At 38.7% G+C, this 21,658-nt stretch overlaps 1 protein-coding gene across 4 annotated transcripts in view; it reads left to right on the top strand.

Moving 5' to 3' along the window:
- The first annotated feature begins 1,252 nt into the window (after positions 1 to 1,252).
- camk2b2 (calcium/calmodulin-dependent protein kinase (CaM kinase) II beta 2) overlaps positions 1,253 to 21,658 on the top strand; it is a 71,307-nt gene continuing 50,901 nt past the window's right edge. For 2 of the 4 annotated variants that reach the window (XM_084936086.1, XM_084936083.1), the window contains exons 1-5: positions 1,258 to 1,700; positions 9,578 to 9,672; positions 11,068 to 11,127; positions 12,998 to 13,052; positions 14,199 to 14,264. In XM_084936086.1, the coding sequence (XP_084792212.1) occupies positions 1,639 to 1,700; positions 9,578 to 9,672; positions 11,068 to 11,127; positions 12,998 to 13,052; positions 14,199 to 14,264 (338 nt within the window). In that variant the 5' untranslated portion in view covers positions 1,258 to 1,638. Of the gene's footprint in view, positions 1,701 to 9,577; positions 9,673 to 11,067; positions 11,128 to 12,997; positions 13,053 to 14,198; positions 14,265 to 21,658 lie in introns of all 4 variants that reach the window. The other 2 variants (XM_084936084.1, XM_084936085.1) reach the window with 2 other exon arrangements.

Below are 21,658 nucleotides of genomic sequence, written 5' to 3'. Positions count from 1 at the left end.
GACTAAAAACTTAAATACATTAATAAGTTCCTAATTACTTAGGAAACGTCAGTGTTGTTTTAATGCATTGGCTCCATACACTTTCATACATCATCTTGTATACAGCTGGATAATCCGTAAGTATCGTACATCACACTCATCTTGAGTTATCTGTCTTTTTACTGTGTAAATGGAAATAATAAGTTTATAATATCTTGAAGAGAAGAATAGAATATGAAAGACGGAAACCTAGAAAGCAAAATGTAATAAGCCTTAATAGTTTTTTCTCAGCTAAAGGCAAGAGTCGATACTTGATCTGCCTAATGAACCCAGACCACAGCTAGTTTAGTGAATTTTTCCTCTCCCTACAAAATATTTTTTAAAGACACCATTTGATATTTTGGGCTTTCTTGTTTTACTTATGGCAGTATAATTGATATAAATAGTGTCAACAGTATTTCCATTGGTTGCTTTAAGAGTAAAGTTGAGAGTAGTCCTCTGTACCCACCCACAAATAATTATTTTCTCTGTCCCTGAGTTTTAATTTAACATTCCTCTGGTTGTTTCACTACTTCTCTTCCTGTGTATATCAGAGAGCCTTATGTGTTAATCTTACATATTATACAAGCTATGAAGCTCTAGCTTCATTAGCATATTTGACATGAGAATAAAAAAAAAAACAGTTCCTTGCAACCGCTACCATCTCCTCCACCACCACATGATTACGCAGCCAGTCAGTGTTGAATCTAGTCTTTCTTAGCTCAACATTTGTACAGAATTCATGCTACTACCATACTTGATGTGATTTAAATTTGGTAGAAGAGGACAAATATAGAAACATTAGCTGGAAATTGTCTTTCAAGATAGCAATTAAAAATAATTATGCAAATATGGTCGGAATGTATAACAACAGTGAGACTTATGCAACCTTGTAAAAGTTTTCATTTAATTAAAAAACACATCTGAAATAAACAGTATGGAGTAGAAAGTGCAATGTTTGGACTTTGAGGCCGAAGCAGAAAGCCATATAACACGGAAATACTCATTTCTACTCATAAATGCATCTTTTGCAGGGGGTTCCCCATGCCTCATCTCTGAACACGCCCATAATCCCTTTACAAAATTGTAATAAAATTATTATGTTTATTGATTATTACTTTCGTAGGTTTTGTGATAAACTGAGGGACTCCTCACCGAATCCCAAAAATAGATCCACACTGCGCCCTTACTGAGTTCCAAGTGCAGTAATGTCATTGTATGCTGCAGGCTTCTCTTCGCTTTATGATGTATTAGGTGTAATCAAATTTTGCGCTCCTCTGCACTCTTGGGTCAGCTCACTATCGGCTTTTGATTTTTCTTTTTCTTTCTTTCTTTTCCTTTTTTCTCTCTCTCTCCGGAGAGACACGTCATGTAGTGAGCTCACATTACTGTTTCGTGTGGTATTTAAAGAGTGCGTCCTCATTGCTTGGCAGAGCGGAGATCCTACTGACATCCGAGCCGGGAGCGTGTGTGTGTGTACCGGCCTGCAATTGAAGCACTCCGCCGTCCGGAGGTCTAAGGTGGGCGGAGACTTGAGATCGAGGTCCTCCTGTGTGCAGATAGAGACACACCGTACATTTGTGAGACGGCACCCGCACACCGGTCCGAGGAGGAAACATCATGGCAACGACTACTTGCACACGTTTTACAGATGAATACCAGCTGTACGAGGAGCTTGGCAAGTAAGCCGCTGTTATATTAATTATCCAGAGTCTCCTGCATGCAGCCTGACCCCGTCCTGTAACCGTACAGAGCACGAGGAATCAAGGTCTGCACATCTGCGGTGATGATTGCAGCTCCATCCTTCCAAAACAAACGCACGCTGGTCTGGAGCAACTAAAATTAGCTCTAAACCTAAATCCTCAGTGCAGGGCGTATTTTGTGGACTTCTTGAAATGCATGAGCCAACCAGTGATGTTGTTTAAGATTGTCAGATTCTGTGTGAAGAAATACTTTAAGGGCACCCCCGCCCCAGGCTAATTAGGGACAAAGCGGTCTAATATGAGGGACAGATTGGAATCATCATCAGCTGTCTTTAATCACAGTGGCACAAAGCTCAACAGAGATGTCAAAGAATAATGCTGCTACTGCCCTTGATCTACTGCAAATCTAATGAGGTGTGTCTTGTGATTAATAAGGAAAAAAGATGAGGGAGTGAGGATGTGTGGCCCTTAATAGGATGCAGACAAATTGAAACTGAAGAGGCTATGGGTGCCCCAGTGGGTAGAGGCAAACTGGACTCAATGTCTCTGTCAGGTTGTGCGTGGGTAGAAAGGATCTCTCTGCAATGTTTGCCTCACAGAAACATTTATTCAACAGCCAGGCATAGAGAGAAAAAAGCTTATTGTGATTGTTGTGGTTGGTTACAGTATGAGCATTTTATGTTTATTTTAAGTTCAGTTGTTTTTTGGTGATCTTTTGTGTGTGTGTGTGTGTGTGTGTGTGTGTGTGTGTGTGTGTGTGTGTGTGTGTGTGTGAAGTGATAACTTAAAGACAATAGTCACACCAGCAGCAGCTGCCCTTGCTGATAATAGAGGCTTTATTTTGCTTGTGTTGTCATGTCTGCTGTGTCCCAGGTTTATGAATTTGGTTTTGAATGTGCGATGCAGATGTAAAAACAAGATTTGCTGATGAGTATTCCCTGACTCACACCAAGTGACCTTGGTCACCCAACCAACCCCAACTCTGGTATAAGTAAAGGTACTGCATTGAATACTCAATGACCAGACAAATATGAATTTAGAGTAAAAGTATTGAATGCAGTCAGTGACATAAGGCTTATTTCCAAGTAGCATATTGGATTAAAGCTAACAATGAATTTGATTTTCAGTGCTAATTATTTTTAGGTGTTTTGCAGTTTAGTACAGTTCTGATGTACTTCAACTTTCTAATTTCAGAGTTTAGAGAAAAGTACTTAAATATTATCCAGCATTTCTTTTGAAGCCTTTAACAACTATAAAATATAACCATGGCTAAAATGTGATTTTGGAGGTTGGGTAACCCTAAATTCAGACACAGGCACACTTGAACCCTTGGATATAATGCATTATTATGCTGTAATTAAAACTCACCAATGTTAGGACTATACGGTACAGTCACGAGTCATCCCTTATGTCTTTATATTTTGCTTGAAAGGAGCCAGCCTCGGAAGCACTAGTTCTCTACATATTTTGAAGCTCTTTCAGACTTTTTCTTTTGGACATTGGCTGCTTTTTTACTGAATTTTAGTCCAGTCCTTGTACCTGATCCTTTTCAGGAAATCTACATAACAGAAACTTAAACAAAGAACCAATTTTAAATTGAATCTTAGGCACTTTATTGCTAGGAGCCTGTTGCAAAAGCATTGTTCAAGTTTCTTTAGTTGAATCTATGGAAAATATCACAGTAGAGTAAGTAGGTATGGAGTAAGAAAAGTGGCAGGCTTAAAAACACTACCTACAGCAGATGAACAGTGTCTGAAAATCATGTCCTTAAGAAATACAAAAACCAGCAATGACACATCAGACAGCTGTTACAGATTTGCCAGCTGCACGTCCATGATGCGAATCCCCCCATTTCTCCACTTCCCAAAAGTGCTATACTGGATTGAGATCTGGTGACTATGGAGATCATTTGAGTACAGTGAACTCATTGTTATCTTGAAGAAACCCAGAGATGGGCAGTAATCAGTAATCTGATTACTTTTTTCAAGTAACAAGTAAAGTAAGGGATTACTATTGCAAAAACGGTAATTAGATTACCGTTACTTTGCCGTAGGAACGCTGCGTTACTGCGTTACTAAATAACCGTGATTTTTTTGCGAGAATGTCTCATGACAGTGACGTAAGCGAGTGCGACGTTTGTGACAACAGCTGTGTGCAGATTAACAAAGGATCATATATCGAGTGCGGGAGAGAGTATGACCCTGCAGCGTTTAAAGCGTGGAAGTACTGACCTTACTTTGAGTTTGATTCCATAAAAAGTGACAAAAACATTAGCGTCCGTTGTGCGTGGGAAGAAAACTTCTTTTTACACCGAAAACCCCCCTAAACAAGCTCCGAGTGCGCAACGACGTAATGGGAAATTCACAGAGAAACTTGCGGATTCTTCAACTGACCGCTGCGGCACACCTGCACCAGAGCACCCCTCCGCCTACGCCACTCCTGCTATACAGGTGAAAATAGAGCAACAGGACCGCTAGTCTTTGATTTTATTTATTTTCTGCTGTGTTTTACTTGCATCTATTTGAAAGACTGAGTGTAAAAACAAAAAATATTTTATTTCATGTGCTGGAATATGCAGAAAATAGGTTTAAATGTTAAACTAATTTCTTCAAGTCAGAGAATGGTGCATATAATTTAATTTTTGCTTGATGCATAAAGTTAAAAGCTTAAAACTGATAAAACAAGTTTTAAAAAGAGACTTTTCCATTTGATTACATTTTGTATGATGGATTATGCAGAAAAAGTAGAATTGGGCTGACAGATCTATTGCTTTATCACCTATTCAGGTTGTAAATCGTGTTTTTAAAAAGTAACTAAGTAACTAAGTAATTAATTACTTTTGAAAATAAGTAATCAGTAAAGTAACGGGATTACTTTTTTGGGGAAGTAATCAGTAATTAGTTACTGATTACTTTTTTCAAGTAACTTGACCAACACTGAAGAAACCAGTTTGAGATGATTTGAACTTTGTGGGGAAGATAAATGAGGCTACAAAAGAGAGAGCATATTTCTGCCATATTGGCTTAAAATTCTTCTCCTCATGTATGAGGTCTTGAATAATCAGGCTCCATCTTATCCAAATATAGCACATCCCCCAAAGACTGCTGGCTTACACATGGTTCCCAGGGTATTTAAAAGTAGAATGGGAAGCCTTGAGCTTTTAGGCCCTTCTTGTGTGGAACCAGTTCCCAGTTTGGATTTGGGAGACAGTTTTAAAATTAGACCTAAAACTTATTATAACCTATAAAAACTTATTTTTGATCAAATTTATAGTCAGGACTAGATCAGGTGACCCTGAATCCTCCCATACTTATGCTAGAATAGGTCTAGGCTGCTGGACGCTTCCCATGATGCACTGAGAGTTTCTTGTTCACTCACTTTCTTCATTCACTGTGTGTTTACACACCACTCTGCATTTAATCATTAAATGGTAAAATGGCCTGTATTTGTATAGCGCTTTTCTAGTCCCTAAGGACCCCAAAGCGCTTTACACAACCTGTCATCCACCCATTCACGCACACATTCACACACTGGTGATGGCAAGCTACATTGTAGCCACAGCCACCCTGGGGCGCACTGACAGAGGCGAGGCTGCCGGACACTGGCGCCACCGGGCCCTCTGACCACCACCAGTAGGCAACGGGTGAAGTGTCTTGCCGAAGGACACAACGACCGAGACTGTCGGAGCCGGGGCTCGAACCGGCAACCTTCTGATTACAAGGCGAACTCCCAACTCTTGAGCCACGATCACCCCACAGTTATTAGTTATTAGTTATTATTAATCTCTGCCTCTCTTCAACAGAGTGTTTGTGTCATGTCTTTCCCCCATCATTCCCAACCAGTCACAGCAGATGGCTCCTCTCCCTGAGCCTGGTTCTGCTGGAGGTTTATTCTTGTTAAAAGGGAGTTTTTCTTTCCCACTGTCACCACTTGTTTGCTCAAAGGGGGTCATCTGATTATTGAGGTTTTCCCTGTATTAGTGTAGGGTCTTTACCTCACATTATCAAGCGCCTTGAGATGACTGCAACTGTGATTTGGTGGTATATAAATAAAGTTGAATTGAAAAAAGTGAACCACTTTTTTCAATTCAGCATTAGTGTATTACTGAACCAGTAATACACTAATGCTTTGATAGTGTAAGAAATTTTTTAGCACTAATTAAATATTATTTAAATTTTTTATTTTTACTTTACTTAAATTTTTACTTAAATTCATCTGATACATACAGTCTGTGATGCCATGTTTAACTTTAATTGTCAGGCCATTGTGATGCCCCTAATGTATATGCAGTAGTTCAAAGAATTCCAAGCCAGTAACATTTACATCACTGTGTTTCTCAATGACTATCAAGTTCTTCTCCTGAAAAGCTGGTTTTGTTCTATGCCAAATGTATCTACTGTGGCCAAACAACCCAACATGAGTGACTATGAATGGCTAATTTTGCATATTTGTAGATTACAAGATGCCAATAATTTTTAGAGCTGCATTTATTGGAAATGGACTTTAGTTTTGGCAAATTAGCAGCTTGCTTCATGTGTAAACAAACTGTAGACTCCAGTATCCAAACACTGTAGAAATTAGCATTATTAATGACCAAAATTTTTAACCCCATGTCAGATTCTTGATTACCACATGGAATTTCCAGGAAGATTGCCATTATGTTATTATTATATGAAGGAATAGACTTACTACTAAAAGTTTTCTATCTGGCTATATGGCATCCATTTTTATTATATGACAAAAGGGAAAAGATAGCAGATTAGGTAAGAGACCTTACACTCACATTAATCCAGGTTTTAGATCCAGATCCAGCACTCCAGCTGATTTCCACCTGCCCTGCAGATAACCTGTCATGTTTAAGCTCTGCTGCCTTTTCCACCAACCAGCAGGATGTCAGCAAGTGTCATGCTTAGTCACCCTGTCTCCCCATAATATATTCATGTTGGAGAGCTTGTGAGAGGCATGGGCTCTGAGGGGAGTGTGAGTGTTTCATTGCATAACAATACTGAGGTGAGATAAAATTAGCTCTGAGAAATGACAGAGGAGGTTATTTCTGTTGGTCTCTATTGAGTTTGAAGAGCAAATGTGGCCCCAAAAACTCTAAAATGCACACACTTAGGGTACTTCAAATTGATGGCTTTTCTTTCCTGTTTGATGCCACTGAAATTACTGGAATTATTCAAGTTGTAAAGGAGACACGACTGTAAATAATAATAGAAACCAACTCAAAGTTATTGTGTATAAATGCTGTGACCACAAGATACACTGTTGTTCCATTTGGGAATATGTCTAGATTCTCAATGGTGTAGATTATGTTTTAGCTTCACTAAAAGGTGCTTTACATCTAAAACCATGGGTAGTACGGTTAGTAGCTCTGTGGGTGCGCAGACAACCACTACAGCTAGATGGTCAGAGAACAGTGGACGGGGTTCGAGTCTAACCTGTGGCCGTTTGCACTTTGTCACTCCCTTCCTGTCAATCGTCAGCTCTGCCATCAAATGAAGGCTAATACAATCTTTAAAAACTAAGGGTTAACTTATGAGGGGGTAAAACATCAAAAAGAATGAGAAGTACATTTGCCTTCATTATACATTATTTCCTTAGGGATTAATAAAGTATTCTGCTGATGATTTTGATAATAATAGCCCTTTTGGTCTGTCTGTCTGTCTGTCTGTCTGTCTGTTTGACAGTGCAGTGACAGACAGACAGACAGACAGACAGACAGACAATATAAGAGCCCTTACTTTTTAAGAGTTGTTGAGGCTAGGTTAAGAAGAGAGAGGTGACTATGAATGAGTAGCAGTATGAAGAAGTCTGAAGTGGCAGAGAAGTGTGTGAGGACGGTGTAAGACATGTATGAGGACAGTGAGTGATCTTCGGAATATGTAGGTGGAAAAGGGCATGGAGAGGTGGAGATATGCACTGGAAAGAAGAGGAATGAAAGTCAATAGAATCAAAAAGGAATACAGGTGACAGGTGTAACAGTGAAGATGAGGATGTAGAGATAGTGAATGTAGATGGAAAAGAGACTTATGAATGTGGAAGACATCCAGAAGGTAGATGTAACAGAAGAGAATGCAAGGACGAGTGGATGATGGCGGCAAATGATCTGCTGTGCTGACCATTAAAGGGAGTAGCCGAAAGAAGAAGATCCTGAACATAATGATATTTCATGCCAGTGTTATTGTAGTAGACCATATTAGAACTTGCCTTAATCAGCCAGGCTATCCTAAGCCTAGGCTTAATTTCCACACTGGATGTTATGTGATCTGATGATAGAATGTGTAAAGTATAAAAAACGGACATGTCTTCTGGGTCTGAGAAGTGAAGCCGGTGTGAAAATGTCATAAATCTCCATTGTTTCCAATGGCCAACAGGGAAGGAGGCTCCTCTGTTTGCAAAAAGAACCTATGTTATATAGAAGTCTATAAGAAAACTGCTTCCTATATTTAGGCCCTCACTAAACACTTACCTGATCAGTTTATGTTGTCAGTCACTATAAATTAAAATATTTTTACAGCACTGTGCTCTTATTGTAATTTATGCTCCTGTTTAGCAAATAAAGCAATAAAGGAGAGTATACTTCAGAGAGGGCCTATGTTGTTATCCACAGTAGATACTAAATAATAGTACCGTGTCCCTTGGTTCCGCAGTCAGATCCATAACCTGCTAATTACAGAAAAATCTAAGTAATATAAATTTGAAGCACTTAATTGGGTAAGAGAGGAACTAATCTAGAATAGTTAAGAGAAAACATGAAATATACTATTGAGGTGGCTGTAGCTCAGGTGGTAGAGCAGGTCATCTACTGATCGGAAGGTTGGTGGTTCGATTCCTGGCTTCCCCTAGTCTGCATGCCAAATATCCTTGGGCAAGATACTAACCCCAAATTGCTCTCCGATGCATCCATTGGAGTATGAATGTGTGTGAATGTTAGCTATAAAGGACTTAGAAAAATGTGCTTGGGTGAATGCACAGGTTGTGTAAAGCGCTTTGAGTGCTCAGATGAGTAGAAAAGCGCTATATAAGAACCAGTCCATTACTATACTCCCTGTGTGAGGAGATAGTGATTTTTAATGATTTTTTAGTTGACCATTGACCAGGACACCCAACCGAATGTGATCAAAATATGAATGTGATCTAAATAAAATTTAGGCTTGTGATTTTAATTTATTCTCTTCTCAACATATTCTTAGCTTGTTTTTGTAAAAGAATAGATAAACAAATAGAGCTGCAACAAAGGCTACATTGTATAGGGTTTGATTGTATAACTAATTTCACTCTATCTAATAGATACATTTCTTGGATTAAAAAAGTGCTTAAACTAATCTGACATCAAATTCAAATTAGTAATTACAAGTGAGTTACTACTGCAGGAAAAGGCATCTTTGCACTGTTTCTCTTGGACACAATGTTTATTTCTTAAATAAGGCTTTTATGTGGCTGTGGTTGGATTTAGGAATAGGTTAGGTAATAGTGCTCACTGAGATACATGGTTATGTCGGAAATGATGGGTGGTTTGTATGCTTGCCTAACAGCAAGAAGGTCCAGGATTCAAATCTACCATCTGAGGCCTTTCTGTAAGTTTGCACGTCCTTCCTGTGTCTGCATGGATTTTCTCCTGGTTTCTTCATACAGTACAAAGACATGGCATCAGGTTAACACAGCTGTGATTGATTTTCTACCTTTCTGCTTCAGTACCTAAAACCTTTGGATAATACTCTGTATTAGATTAGACAGAAAAGAGTCCAGAATGACAGTGAGGTCAGCTGGACAGCTATGATGTCCCTATTGATGCTGACCAAGCTTATACAGCAGCCTCTCACCCCCTGTTTCCTGTCTTTTTTTTTCCCCAGGGGGGCCTTTTCAGTGGTGCGTCGCTGTGTCAAACTTTGTACAGGCCAAGAGTATGCAGCCAAAATCATCAATACCAAAAAGCTCTCGGCCAGAGGTGAGAGTGAAAAACAAAGCTATCAAATACTCTCTGCATTTTCAGGAATTTAGAGAAGCAGAGACATCATTTCATCATCATGTGGGTGTCCCAGATTTGAAAGGCTCACATTAGCATATTTTAGCGCTTGTTTGATTCCAGAGTGTGAAGCCTTCACGTCTGTTTCTCGGAGAGAGGCAGATGATAGGCTCAGTCATAATCCACAGCACAAGAACTAATCTGTGCTTTGAAAATCAAGCATTTCCCCAAAAAATACTTACAAGGAGAGTCCAACTATGAGACAGCAGCATTATGGGTTTTTTTTTTTTACTTTTCCCAACATAACACTGACAAAAAAGGAAAGACAATACAAAACACCTCTGAAAGCAGCTAAAAATACAGTGGTGTTATTGCTGTGCAGAAATTAGCTCATAGGTGGGACCGTGGGAGTGTCAGCCTCACACAACCTTTATTAAAAATACAACCAGTTCTGTCTCAGGTTCAGGAATGTTTCCGCTGAAATTGTTTGTTCCTCTGTGTGCAGAACTGATACAGATGCTTGTGTCTGAACTGTAGGGCAACACTTGCTGCCTACAGCACAGAGACTCAGTTGGATCTCTTACACTAACCTCCAAGCAAAACATTCAGTTGAACCAAAGCTCTTCTTGTTTCCTTCTCTACTTTCCTTGGTTACTTTTTTCACCTTTTGGTCATTTCCTTACCTGTTTTTTTCTCCTCTATTTTATCCCTTGTTATGCCTGTCTTGTTTTTTTCTTGTCTACCTATTTCTATTTTCTATTCTTTCTGCAGTGTCATTCCTGATATGTTTCTCCTTTAGTCTCTTTCCTCTGATGTTGTTTTTCTGCTTTTGCTGCTGGTTCTTCCTTCTTTTCTGTCTACTTCCCTCTTCACCATTCCTCTTCCTTTCCCTTTTTCCTCTCTTCTTTCTTTCCTTGTATCTTCTGTCTTTTCTGTCCCTGTTTTTTCCTCTCCTTTGCACTGATGTTTTCTTCACTTCTATAATTGTTTAACTCGACTTTTCTCTCTCTATCACTTCTCTTGTTTTACTTCTTGCTTTTTCTCGTCATATCACATCCTCTCCAGTTGTTTTTGGTATCGTTTTCTTTTTCTGCCTTGTTTTTGTCCTCTCCTTTCCTATTTTCTCCCTGTTTTCTTTTTGTTTTTCATTCCATGTTTCCTCTCTTCTCATTTTCCCCCTCCTTTTCTTTCTTGTGTGCTTACTTTCTTGTTTTCGCACCCCATTCTGTTCCCTATTCTTCATTTCTCAACGCGTTTTATTTACTTTTTTTTCTTGTTTCATTTACTGTCATATCATCCCCCTTTTTCTCCTGTTTCATGGCGTTTTCTTCCTTTGCTTGTTTTGTCACAAACTAACATAGCATTACTTCCTTGTAGACCATCAGAAACTGGAGCGGGAAGCCAGGATCTGCAGATTGCTAAAGCATCCCAACATTGGTGAGACTTTTTTTTTCAGATTTCTGTTTATTACATTTTTAAAGATAACTCATCCAAGTGACTTCTTTAGTCTCAGCTGACTGCAGGTTTCCCCAACCTTATAAACAGTACAATAACGGAAACCACCCCAGTGAATGAACAATGGGCTGTGAGGTCAGTTCCTTGATTATTAATGTGCAAATTCTAATGAGAACTTAAGGTTGGGGAAACCTGCAGTCAGCTGAGACTGAAGAAGTCACTTGGATGAGTGATGAAACATTTCTCCCATTGAAAACACAGGTGTCTGAGGTGGAGTTGGGGAGGAGGTGGGTTGCATGAACGAAAGTCTGAAAGGGGGATAGACGAAGAGCACAGATTCAAATCATGCGAAGCGGAGGCTGATTGGCTCAAAGAAGGCGGATGAGAAAATAATTGGGCAAGAGTGAGAGTCTGAATAATACAAAGACAGGAGAGTACAGAAATTTAAAATGCACAGAATTTACCATAAGTAGTTTGTAGACAGCAGGCAAGAATATTATTGGACAGAGTAATGATATCAGAATTGAGTTTAACAGTGTGGGGAAATGAGATGAGAGATTACAGATCTTCCTCACTGAATTTACGCATAAGCTTCATTGGAACTGAGCAATACTTATGAATTTAGTTTTGCTTTTCTTATTTCTATTGTACAGCTGTCTATTTTGTATATGTATCTGACAACATCATGTTAGTGGGCGTGATGAGGCTTAATCAGAATGTGTTAATGTAAGCCCTTTGCATTAGCAATCTTACTGAGTTAGCTAAACTATTGAATTATGTATACAGTCATACTAAGTTGTTCTTTGTTAATATTTATTGTTTAAAATCTGTGACCCTGAGTGAAGTGAGTTGTGGGGTTGATGACTATCATCAGAAAAATCAGAAGAGTGCACAATGATCCTCTTAACAATGCACAAAGAAAGACGTGCAACGTGAACTTCAAAGTCTTTGCACTGAAGTTTTGCAAGACAAACAGTAATGCTGTGTATGTTTCTAAAAATTAAAAAAAAAAAAAACATACAGGGAGATGCTGACATAAAATGGGGCATTTTTAACTCATTAAGTTATATTAAACTAATCCTTTGATAGAGGTGAACTAAAAAATATTTAAACTCTCTTTAATGTATTTCAGATTTTTATTTAGACTATTTAAACACTGAAAATATTTCACTTTTAAATCTGTCAGCTTAAGATTTTTATTGATAAGCCATCATAAATGGGAAACAGGCTTTAGTGAATTGCTTCATGGAGAAATTGTCAATAATGAATGCATGAAAACCCCAATGTTTAACTGTTTATATTTAAAATGTAACTTCACAAACTTCTGGTTGGGATCTCGTTTCTATACACTGGCTATACAGACATTAATTGTGATAAAAAATAAAGCAGGGTGTGCTTTAGGGTGTGGTTGCCTTGTGATGGACAAGATGCTGCCATATGGCTTTAACACTATGCAAGAGAAATGATACATCATTTGAAAGATAAACCTATAACACTCCAAAAGACACTCTAAATCTGCATCTCATTTTATATTGGCCTAAATTAACAGCCTAATTCATATCAGCGAATAAGCAATGTCCTTTGCTACCCAGAGTAGCATTAGTGTTGACTGATCAGCTGATCAGCTGTTTAGCAATATGAAATATCAGTTCTTGTGGAAAAATATTCATCAGTTAAAAAAATAGAAAAAGCTAAAGCAATATCTATTGTTTGTTCTTACCAGTATGTCTTAAATATATGGGTTCATTTGGTCTATAATAGTGCCGAAAGGCCTTAATAAATGTGCTTTATAGTAGCCTGTATAAAAAAATGTCCTAAAACAGACCTAATTAGTCTGATATCCCTCTTGCAGTTCGTCTTCATGACAGTATCTCTGAGGAAGGCTTCCACTATCTCCTCTTTGACCTGTGAGTTGCTTCCTTTCTTTTTTACTTCTCCTGTTTCCCTCCTTCCATCCTCTACTTCTTTTTTCTTTTTTTTTTTTTATTGAAAGTTTTGTAATTATGACAGTCATCCACATGAAAAAAAAAACAAATACAGTAAAAAAACCAAACAAACAACTCATAATCATCGCTTCACTCTCATGGTGTGTTTAGGCCAAACACAAATCCCTCTTTTCCCATGATTACATATAGAGATACAAAATTTGAGCCTCAGTCATCTTTATGGACCGCCAGCCCTGTATCATTCAGCTTTGATATGAAAACAAAAAAAAATAGGAAGGGAAAAGTTTGTAAAATCAAAATTCATTACATATCTCACAAATGTTCATTTCTGTGCAGATTGTACCTTCTTATTTTCCTTTGGCTTTGCTAAAAAATAACGTCTTATTGCAGATTATATTCTGCCACTGAGAACCTCATAAGCTCTTTTATAAAAAGGCACTTTAATTTAGCAATACACACAAACAAACAAACCCCCCCCCCCCAAAACAAACAAACAAACAAACAAAGATACTACGCACTAACAATAACATAATGGCACAGTGAAACCCGCAGATCTGCTCGGTCTGGGGGAGCTCCCCTCCACCTCCCTCTACTTCTTTTTTCCCTTCTCCCCTCCCTTGTCCTCTGCCTCCTCTTTCCTCTCCAATGGTGTTTCATTTTCCGCTCCCTTCCTTCAGTCCTTATGGCATCTGTCTCCTCAGTTATGCCACTGCTTTACATGATTTCTTTCTTTATACCTGCATCTCTTCATTCCTTCTTCTCTTCTTCTTTTTTCTCTTCTGTCTCCATCCCCCTTCTTGGTTCCAAGGCAGTTCCCCCATTGCATAACAGCACCCCCACCCCCTTCCTTGCGGCTCCCACTTTAGTGCACACACAGATAGATCTACACTCCCCCGCACTGGAGCCAGTCTCCATGGCAACACAGTCAGAGTGAATCCTGCAACCGGGGTTTCCCCCTAATGAGGACATCCCCCTCCTGCGTGTGTGTGTGTGTGTGTGTGTGTGTGTGTGTGTGTGTGTGTGTGTGTGTATACATTTGTGCTGTCTGAGTAAAGAATAAAAATTTATATAATTTGCCATTTTAACCTCCATCTTTCTATTTCTCAGAGTGACAGGAGGGGAGCTGTTTGAGGATATTGTGGCTCGAGAATACTACAGTGAAGCAGATGCAAGGTAAACCCCTGGTGAATATTATCTTTGACCCCCTTTTTCTTCATCTTTTCTTCATCCTCTGCCTATGTCAGTCCTCCAGCCTCTGCAGTCCTCCAGCTGCGACTTGGAGAGTTGTGTTCCTCTCATTAGCACGCAGATAATTTTGACACATTGTTTTTTCTTTTTCTTTTTTGGCAGAACAGGCTGTGGCTCTGACGGATTATACCTCTGCGCAATTTTCTGTGCACTGAATTGCAAATTGAGAGCGAGGAGCTTTCTCTAGAGTCCAAATTTACAGACAGATTGAAACATACAAGAAAACTGTACAAAAGGCACACATGCCCATGCCATAACCCCCTTAGGAGGCAGACTTAAATCAATTTGACTGCGGAGGCGGTTTGTGAAGGCGTGAGAGAGAAGAGAAGAAGGGGACAGAAATGTTAAAGGGAGGATGGGAAGAAGTAGAATGAGAGATGCAGTAAACTGATTTTTTAAGCTATTTATTATTTTCCATAAACAGATTTATCCCTCAATCCTCGTCCTAACTCTGGCTTATTCATCTGTTATCCAATTCAGGACAATGAGTGATCTTTTTCACATTCGGTTTGGACTGTTATACTTCCAACATAAAATATGAAGTATTAGTCAACTATAGCGTGAGAGCCATCAAGTTTTCAAGTGAAGCAGGGTTTGTTTTGTGTCTATGCAGCAACAGTAAAACTGGAGTTTTGTATTATGTTGCCAAAACCATTATATAAATGTTTTATCTGTGGTAATTCCTCAAATTGTAATTTAGGTAAAGTAATAAAGTACAAAATATAACCATCAATCAAATCATGATGTTTATGCTGTCAGAAAATAAATTACCATACCTTATTGTCAATTTATTTTATATTTAAACAGTGCCAAATCACAACAACAGTCACTTCAAGGGGCTTTATATTGTAAAGTAGACCCTACAATAATACAGAGAAGAACCCAACAATCATATGACCCCCTATGAGCAAGCACTTTGGCAACAATGGGAAGGAAAAAAACCCTTTTAACAGGAAGAAACCTCCAGCAGGGAGGGGTGGCCATCTGCCATCTGGGTGAGAGAATTGAAGACAGGACAAAAGACATGCTGTGAAAGAGAGCCAGGGATTAATAACAAGAATGAGTCAATGCAGAGAAGTCTATTAACACATAGTGAGTGAGAAAGGTGACTGTATCTTTAGAGTTGCCTTACCTTTAAGTTCTGTTATGGAAATCTTTACAATCTTTGCAAAGGGGGTCAAATACAGGTAATGGTAGAGAGTGTGATGAGGAGGTGCTTGATATAGAACAGAAATGAAGGACAGACAGTATTAAATTTGAAAGAGATCGGAAATTGCAAGGTGGCGGCAGGGTAGAATGCAACAGGAGGGCTTTCAGTAATCAGTAGGATGGCTTTGGAGAGTAAGAAGAGGAAGTGGGTGAAGGCAGAGGCAAGGATTAAATGGTGGAAGTTGGAGAAAGCAGAATGTTGCTCAGAGTTCAGGGAAGAGTTGAGAAAGGCTCTGGGTGGTAAGAGAGAGTTATCAGATGGCCTGGCCTGCATTTGTATAGCGCTTTTCTAGTCCATAGGACCCCAAAGCGCTTTACACTACATTCAGTCATCCACCCATTCACACACACATCCACACACTGGCGATGGCAAGCTACATTGTAGCCACAGCCACCCTGGGGCGCACTGACAGAGGCGAGGCTGCCGGACACTGGCGCCACCGGGCCCTCTGATAGTACTGAGGCATTTGGTTTAGCCTTTTGACAAACTAAAGAGGACAAGGACACTTGGTGGTGGAATAAGGAAGTACAGGAAGTACAGGAAAGTATTCAAAGGCAGAGGATAGCAAAGAGTAAAAAGTAAGTCAGGGAGATGAAGAAAGTAAACAGGAGTACTGGGAGGCTGGGGTACATCAAAGAAAGAGCCTGCAAAGGAAAAGGCTTTTAGTGAATTGTTGTATGTGAGATAGACACAAAGGAAAGAGAAAATTGCTTTTGCTGATTGGCTAGGCAGAAAGATTTAGCTGCAAGTGATGCACAGCAGGTTAAGGTGATTAAGGAGAGAAACGGAAATGTGCTAACAAGAGAAGAGAGTGCGTTGAGAAATTGAAAGATGATAAACCTGTTGAGTTATGGAGATGTATATAGAAGAGTACAGTGGACTGTTTTGTATTTTTTAAACACAGTTTTAAAGAATGAGAGGATGACTGAGGAATGGTAATAAAGTATACTGGCTCCAGATTTCCGGAACAACAGTAATGTGCAGAGGTATAGTAAGTACAGGGGGATAGAGTTGATTTGCCTCACCATGCAGCTATGGGAAAAAGTTGTGGAAGCTAGGTTAAGAAGAGACGTGATGAGTAGTGATTGTTTGGATACTTTTACCATTTTGTCTTATTGTAGCTGCTAGTGGTTCAATAAACACAGCAAAGAGAGGTGGTGAGACAGGACATCATTACCTGTCCCATTGTGTAGAATGAAGTTTTGTGAACTCAATTAATTGGTGGTGGCTGTGGTCTTTAGTGAAGTGTAAAGTGTCTTTATTCAGTCATTTAATTAATTTTCTCCAAGTGTTGGAAACAGTAATTTCTACTTAACTCTATCACATGTTTTTTCTCTGTCTAATAATAAAATTATGGTGTTAGATTTATTGTTGTTTGAAAGCTGTATTGATAGGGTTTTATCTAGAGGGGCCAGAGGGGCCGATGGCGCGATATGGCAGCCTTGCTTCTGTCAGTCTGCCCCAGGGCAGCTGTGGCTACAACTGTAGCTTGCCTCACCAGTGTGTGAATGTGAGAGTGAATGAATAGTGGCATTGTAAAGGGCTTTGGGTGCCTTGAAAAGCGCTATATAAAATCCAGTCCATTATTATTATTATTATTATTATTATTATTATTATTATTATTATTATTATTATTATTATTATTATTATTATTATTATTATCTAGTGTGTTCATTTGATCTTGTGGGAGGTTTAAGGATGTCAAGCAATTTAATGATGTATTCAATATTCAGATCATAATTTGAGGTTTATAATTACAAAAAAAATCCTGAAAACATTAGTTATATCTATAGAACTGTAAAAAAAAAAACACCTGATAAGTCCTAGGTAACTGTAATTATTGCTTTAACTGAGTTTTGTTTAACTAGATTTGGGATTTTACAAGGTATTCACTTGAATTATTAATACACTGGACTTTGTTGAATTGAAGTCATTGAGAGAAACTGTTGGTGTGTGTGTGTGTTTTTTCTTTCTGTTTTTGTTTACTAGATCATTTAGTTCTATAACTTATACATATGTACGTATATATGCTTATACAGTGTCAAAAGCGTTTTCAAAATCTTTAATTTTTTATTCCAAATTTGAGATCCCATTCAGTGTCTTCCTTTTTTCTTTTATAGTACGAGATGATCATGCCTCTTAATACTAGTTGGCTTGTTTCCCAAACAAGTGATGAAGAGGTGTTCTTAGAGTCATTTGTTTTGTTGAAGGTAGCAAAAGTAGATGAGTTTAAATCATCACCTGTCTGTCAGATTTGTTCTAATAAACATGATATCACTTAGATTCCTTGAGGGAATTTCTTCAAATTGGGGAAAATATTCACTTGGACTTGAACTTATTAAATTTTAGAAGTTAAAAGTTATTATTAATCTCAGGCTCTCATCCACAGCATCTCTTTTGTCCTGTCTCCCTCCCATCAAACCCAAACAGTTGTGGCAGATAGTTACCCGTCTGTGAGCCTGGTCCTCCCGAAGGTTTCTTCCTGTTAAAAGGGAGTTTTGCCATTCCACTGTCACCAAGTGCTTGCTCACAGGGGTTGTCTGATTTTTTGGATTTTCTCTTTATTATTGTAGAGTTGTTGTTTTACAACATAAAGCACATTGAGGCAATTGTTTTTTGGCACTATAAAAATAAAACTGAGTTAAATTGAAAAAATCTTCAAGCTCCAAGGACAAAAAAACTGCTCTGGGTCCTAACTCTGGAATTACACTAAATGTGACCAAATTTCAAAAAAGAAAGGTCATTATATATCCAAATGGTCCAGTTTAAAACTTCATTGACATTGTAATGTTCAACAAGAACACTTTTCTTGCCATTATTGAAAACAATAAGTCACAAACAGAATAATAAATTGTAATCAGTTTGACCAGATATGACATTGGTAATACTACTCTTTGGTGCTTCCCAAAAAAAGTTCAGCAATGACTTCACAATATACTGTACCATAACTGCAACTTGACTGGATGGAAGATGCAACCACAAGCCACTTATACATACTAATCACTAAACAGTATGTTAAACAATATGTTTAATGAAACAGAACTCTCAGACAGTCAGTGGTGCTAAATATGGGGAAACATGTTGTCAGCTGAGACTGAACAAATCACTTGTCAGAGTAATGACATGTTTCTTCCAGTTGAAATGCATCATCCAGATGCACATAATCGGCTTTCTTGGATTTCTTTACCTGGCTGATTAAGGATGCATCAAGACATTTTCTGTCTTTTTATTTTTTTAAAAAAAAATATATATATATATATAATATCACAGATTTAGATCACAGCCTTTATTTCTGTTTAATGAGTAATATTGGAAAGTTGCAGAAAGATCCATCCACACACCTGCAGAAAGGGGCTACATGAACTTGCCTCTAATGAACAAATGCTATACTAATGCTTTGCCAGTTTGAAAAGTCTCTCAACCAATTAAAGGAGATCTGAAGATCAAAAGATATTTAAAAAAAGATAGGAATTTGTGTTAAACTATAGGGAAAGTTATTCCTCTAATTTTAACCTTTACTTTCCCTGTTATTCTCTGTTCTTTCCTTCAGCTGTCGTCAATCTCCCCTGTTCTCTTTGCATAAATTATGTGTGTGTCTGTGTGTGTGTGGCACTCTGTGTGTTCATGTGTGGGTGTGTGACTAGCAGGTCTTGATTTCTGTCCAACAGCATCTCACTAACGGTTTCCTCTCCGTACTCCATCTGTACGCAGAATCACTCAGTCTCTCCCTTCTTTCTCTACCCTGTTCATGTCTCACTCACTCTAGATGACCAAAAAACAGATTTCCTGTTACTTAACCTCTTCTGGTGTCCAACCATATGGATTCATTTGGTTTTATGTGTCAGCTTTTCACATACTGTAGTTGTTACTTGAATTTCTGTCCAGCACAAATCAGTGTGTAAAATAATTCCACAGAAAACTGATAATGAGTCCTCTGGATCAGTGGTCTCCAACTTTTTTTGCGACACTGACCGGCTTATGTCCAACAATATTTTCACGGACCAGCCTTTAAGGTGTCGTGGATAAATAAAACAAAGTAAAACCAGTACCGGTACCAAAAAGAAGAAGATTTATTCATAACACACAGGAAAGGACCCAGGGTAACCGAGTTAACGATAACCATGGGTAAAGACTTGCAGAACTGGCATTTTTTATCTCCCTCACAGGAAGAAACTAGCAATGATACAAGAACCACTAATGTAATTCTTGGCGAGTCAAAATGGGTGGGTATCCCATTAAAATGATCTCAACTTTGAAGCGATGTGTCACGTTGGCTGTGTAGAAGGCAGGTTAGGACCCAAATGCAGGACTTCAAAAGAACAATGCAAAACTCAAAACAGCTTTATTGCTGAGCAAAAGACAATAAAAGACATTATACAAAATAAATCTGACCAGGCAGAAAACAGGAACTCATGAGATAGGCATAAACGAGGGAACATGGACAACGTGGAGCGCACAGCAAGATAAACACAGCCTAGAAGGAGAACATGGCAAAGGGCAAGGGGAAGACTGAGACAATATAAACACACAGAGAATACTGAGGGAACAGACCACAGGTGGGAACACAGCGGACACTAATCACAGACTAATGAGACAAGGAGAGCAAAACTGAACATACTGGAGACGAGACACAGGCTACCAAAATAAAACAGGAAGCAACAGAGAATGGGAACGGAAATGCAGGTAAACAAATATAGCAACCCAGATTAAGACATGAGAACGGACAAGGACAAGAGATATACACGGAGACATGACTGACACGGAGACCTGGAAAAAGATACACTAGCTTGATGCAGACAGAAGACAAAACACAGACAAGATAGAGTTTACGCAGAAGACGAAGCAAAGGAGACTGGGACACAATGAAGAAAGAAGGGAGCGGACTTCACAATGAAACAGTGGACTAGAACCACAAAGACTTAATATAATACTCAATACAAAATAATAAAGACTAGAACATAAATAACATCACATCCCCAAAAGAAAACATAATGATTCTACAAAACTAAGACCCCTGGGTCCAAGACACCATAACTGAAGAAACAACCAAAGGGAGTGAAGTGTGGTAAATACATTTGAGGGTTATCTATGCAGCCAGGTACACTAGTGACCAAAGTTCAGCTACAAATGATGTGCTGGAAGCATCTAAGCTTTACAGTCCAATATTTCAGTTCAGTTTTATTTATACAGCAGAGTCTCAGGGTTAACAGAGAGCCACTCACACCTATGGCCAAATTTAGAATCAGCAATTAACCTAACCTTACTAACTGCATATCTTTGGACTGTGGGAGATCCAGATTATCCAGCGAAAACCAAAACAGCTACAGATTAGAACATGCAAACCCCACAAAGGCTGTGGCCAGATGGTGGATTCAAACCTTGCTCTGAGGCAACAGTGCTAACCAACACACCACCATGCTACCAGCATTTTAAAGCTGACCGCACAGCTGGCTATAACAAAATTTGAAAATAACAATTAATATCTTATTTTTCTTAAGAAGAATAGGAAATGAATTATTACTAAAGTCCTCCAGTATCCCTCTTTTCCAGTATACATGCTGCTCTGCCTCAGTCTTCAGCCTTTCACCTCCTCAGCTCTGCTCCTCTGTGGTGCTCTGCTCCAGATTTCACTCTTTATTTAGTTCTTCATATTCTGGACATCTCTGTTTAGTGCAGTTATTATTCCTGCTCTGCATAGCCAGCAACATGTCCATGTGTCCATGCATCCATTATCCCTGCTGATCACAGCTCAATATCCTATTCGCAACCTGTTCAGCCCTGTTCAGAATCTTCTGTCTAACTAGCTGCTATAGCTAATTTGACTATTGGGCAATTAAGAGCTAACTTTACTGTGTGCACCAACAAGTCAAGAAGTGAGGCTGATGTTGATTCATAGCTCTATCACTGCATCGTTTTTCCTTGAAGTTGAGTCAAATTGAAGTAAAGAAATATTTCAACCTGCACTGAAGAATACATGCCAGGACATGTATTCTTCAGTGCTGGTTATTACTTGTCTTCAATTTGGATATGCACCTTGACAACACTGGACAACAGCTAGATAGCTTACACTTTACTGTATACAGGCATTGCAAAAGTGTCTCTACATTCT

Source organism: Perissodus microlepis, chromosome 7 (assembly GCF_051167445.1).
Source record: "Perissodus microlepis isolate ML-2025 ecotype Zambia chromosome 7, ASM5116744v1, whole genome shotgun sequence".
Lineage (NCBI taxonomy): Eukaryota > Metazoa > Chordata > Actinopteri > Cichliformes > Cichlidae > Perissodus > Perissodus microlepis.
The sequence above is the reverse complement of the archived record's forward strand: the minus strand, read 5'-3'. Positions and strand labels throughout refer to the sequence as shown.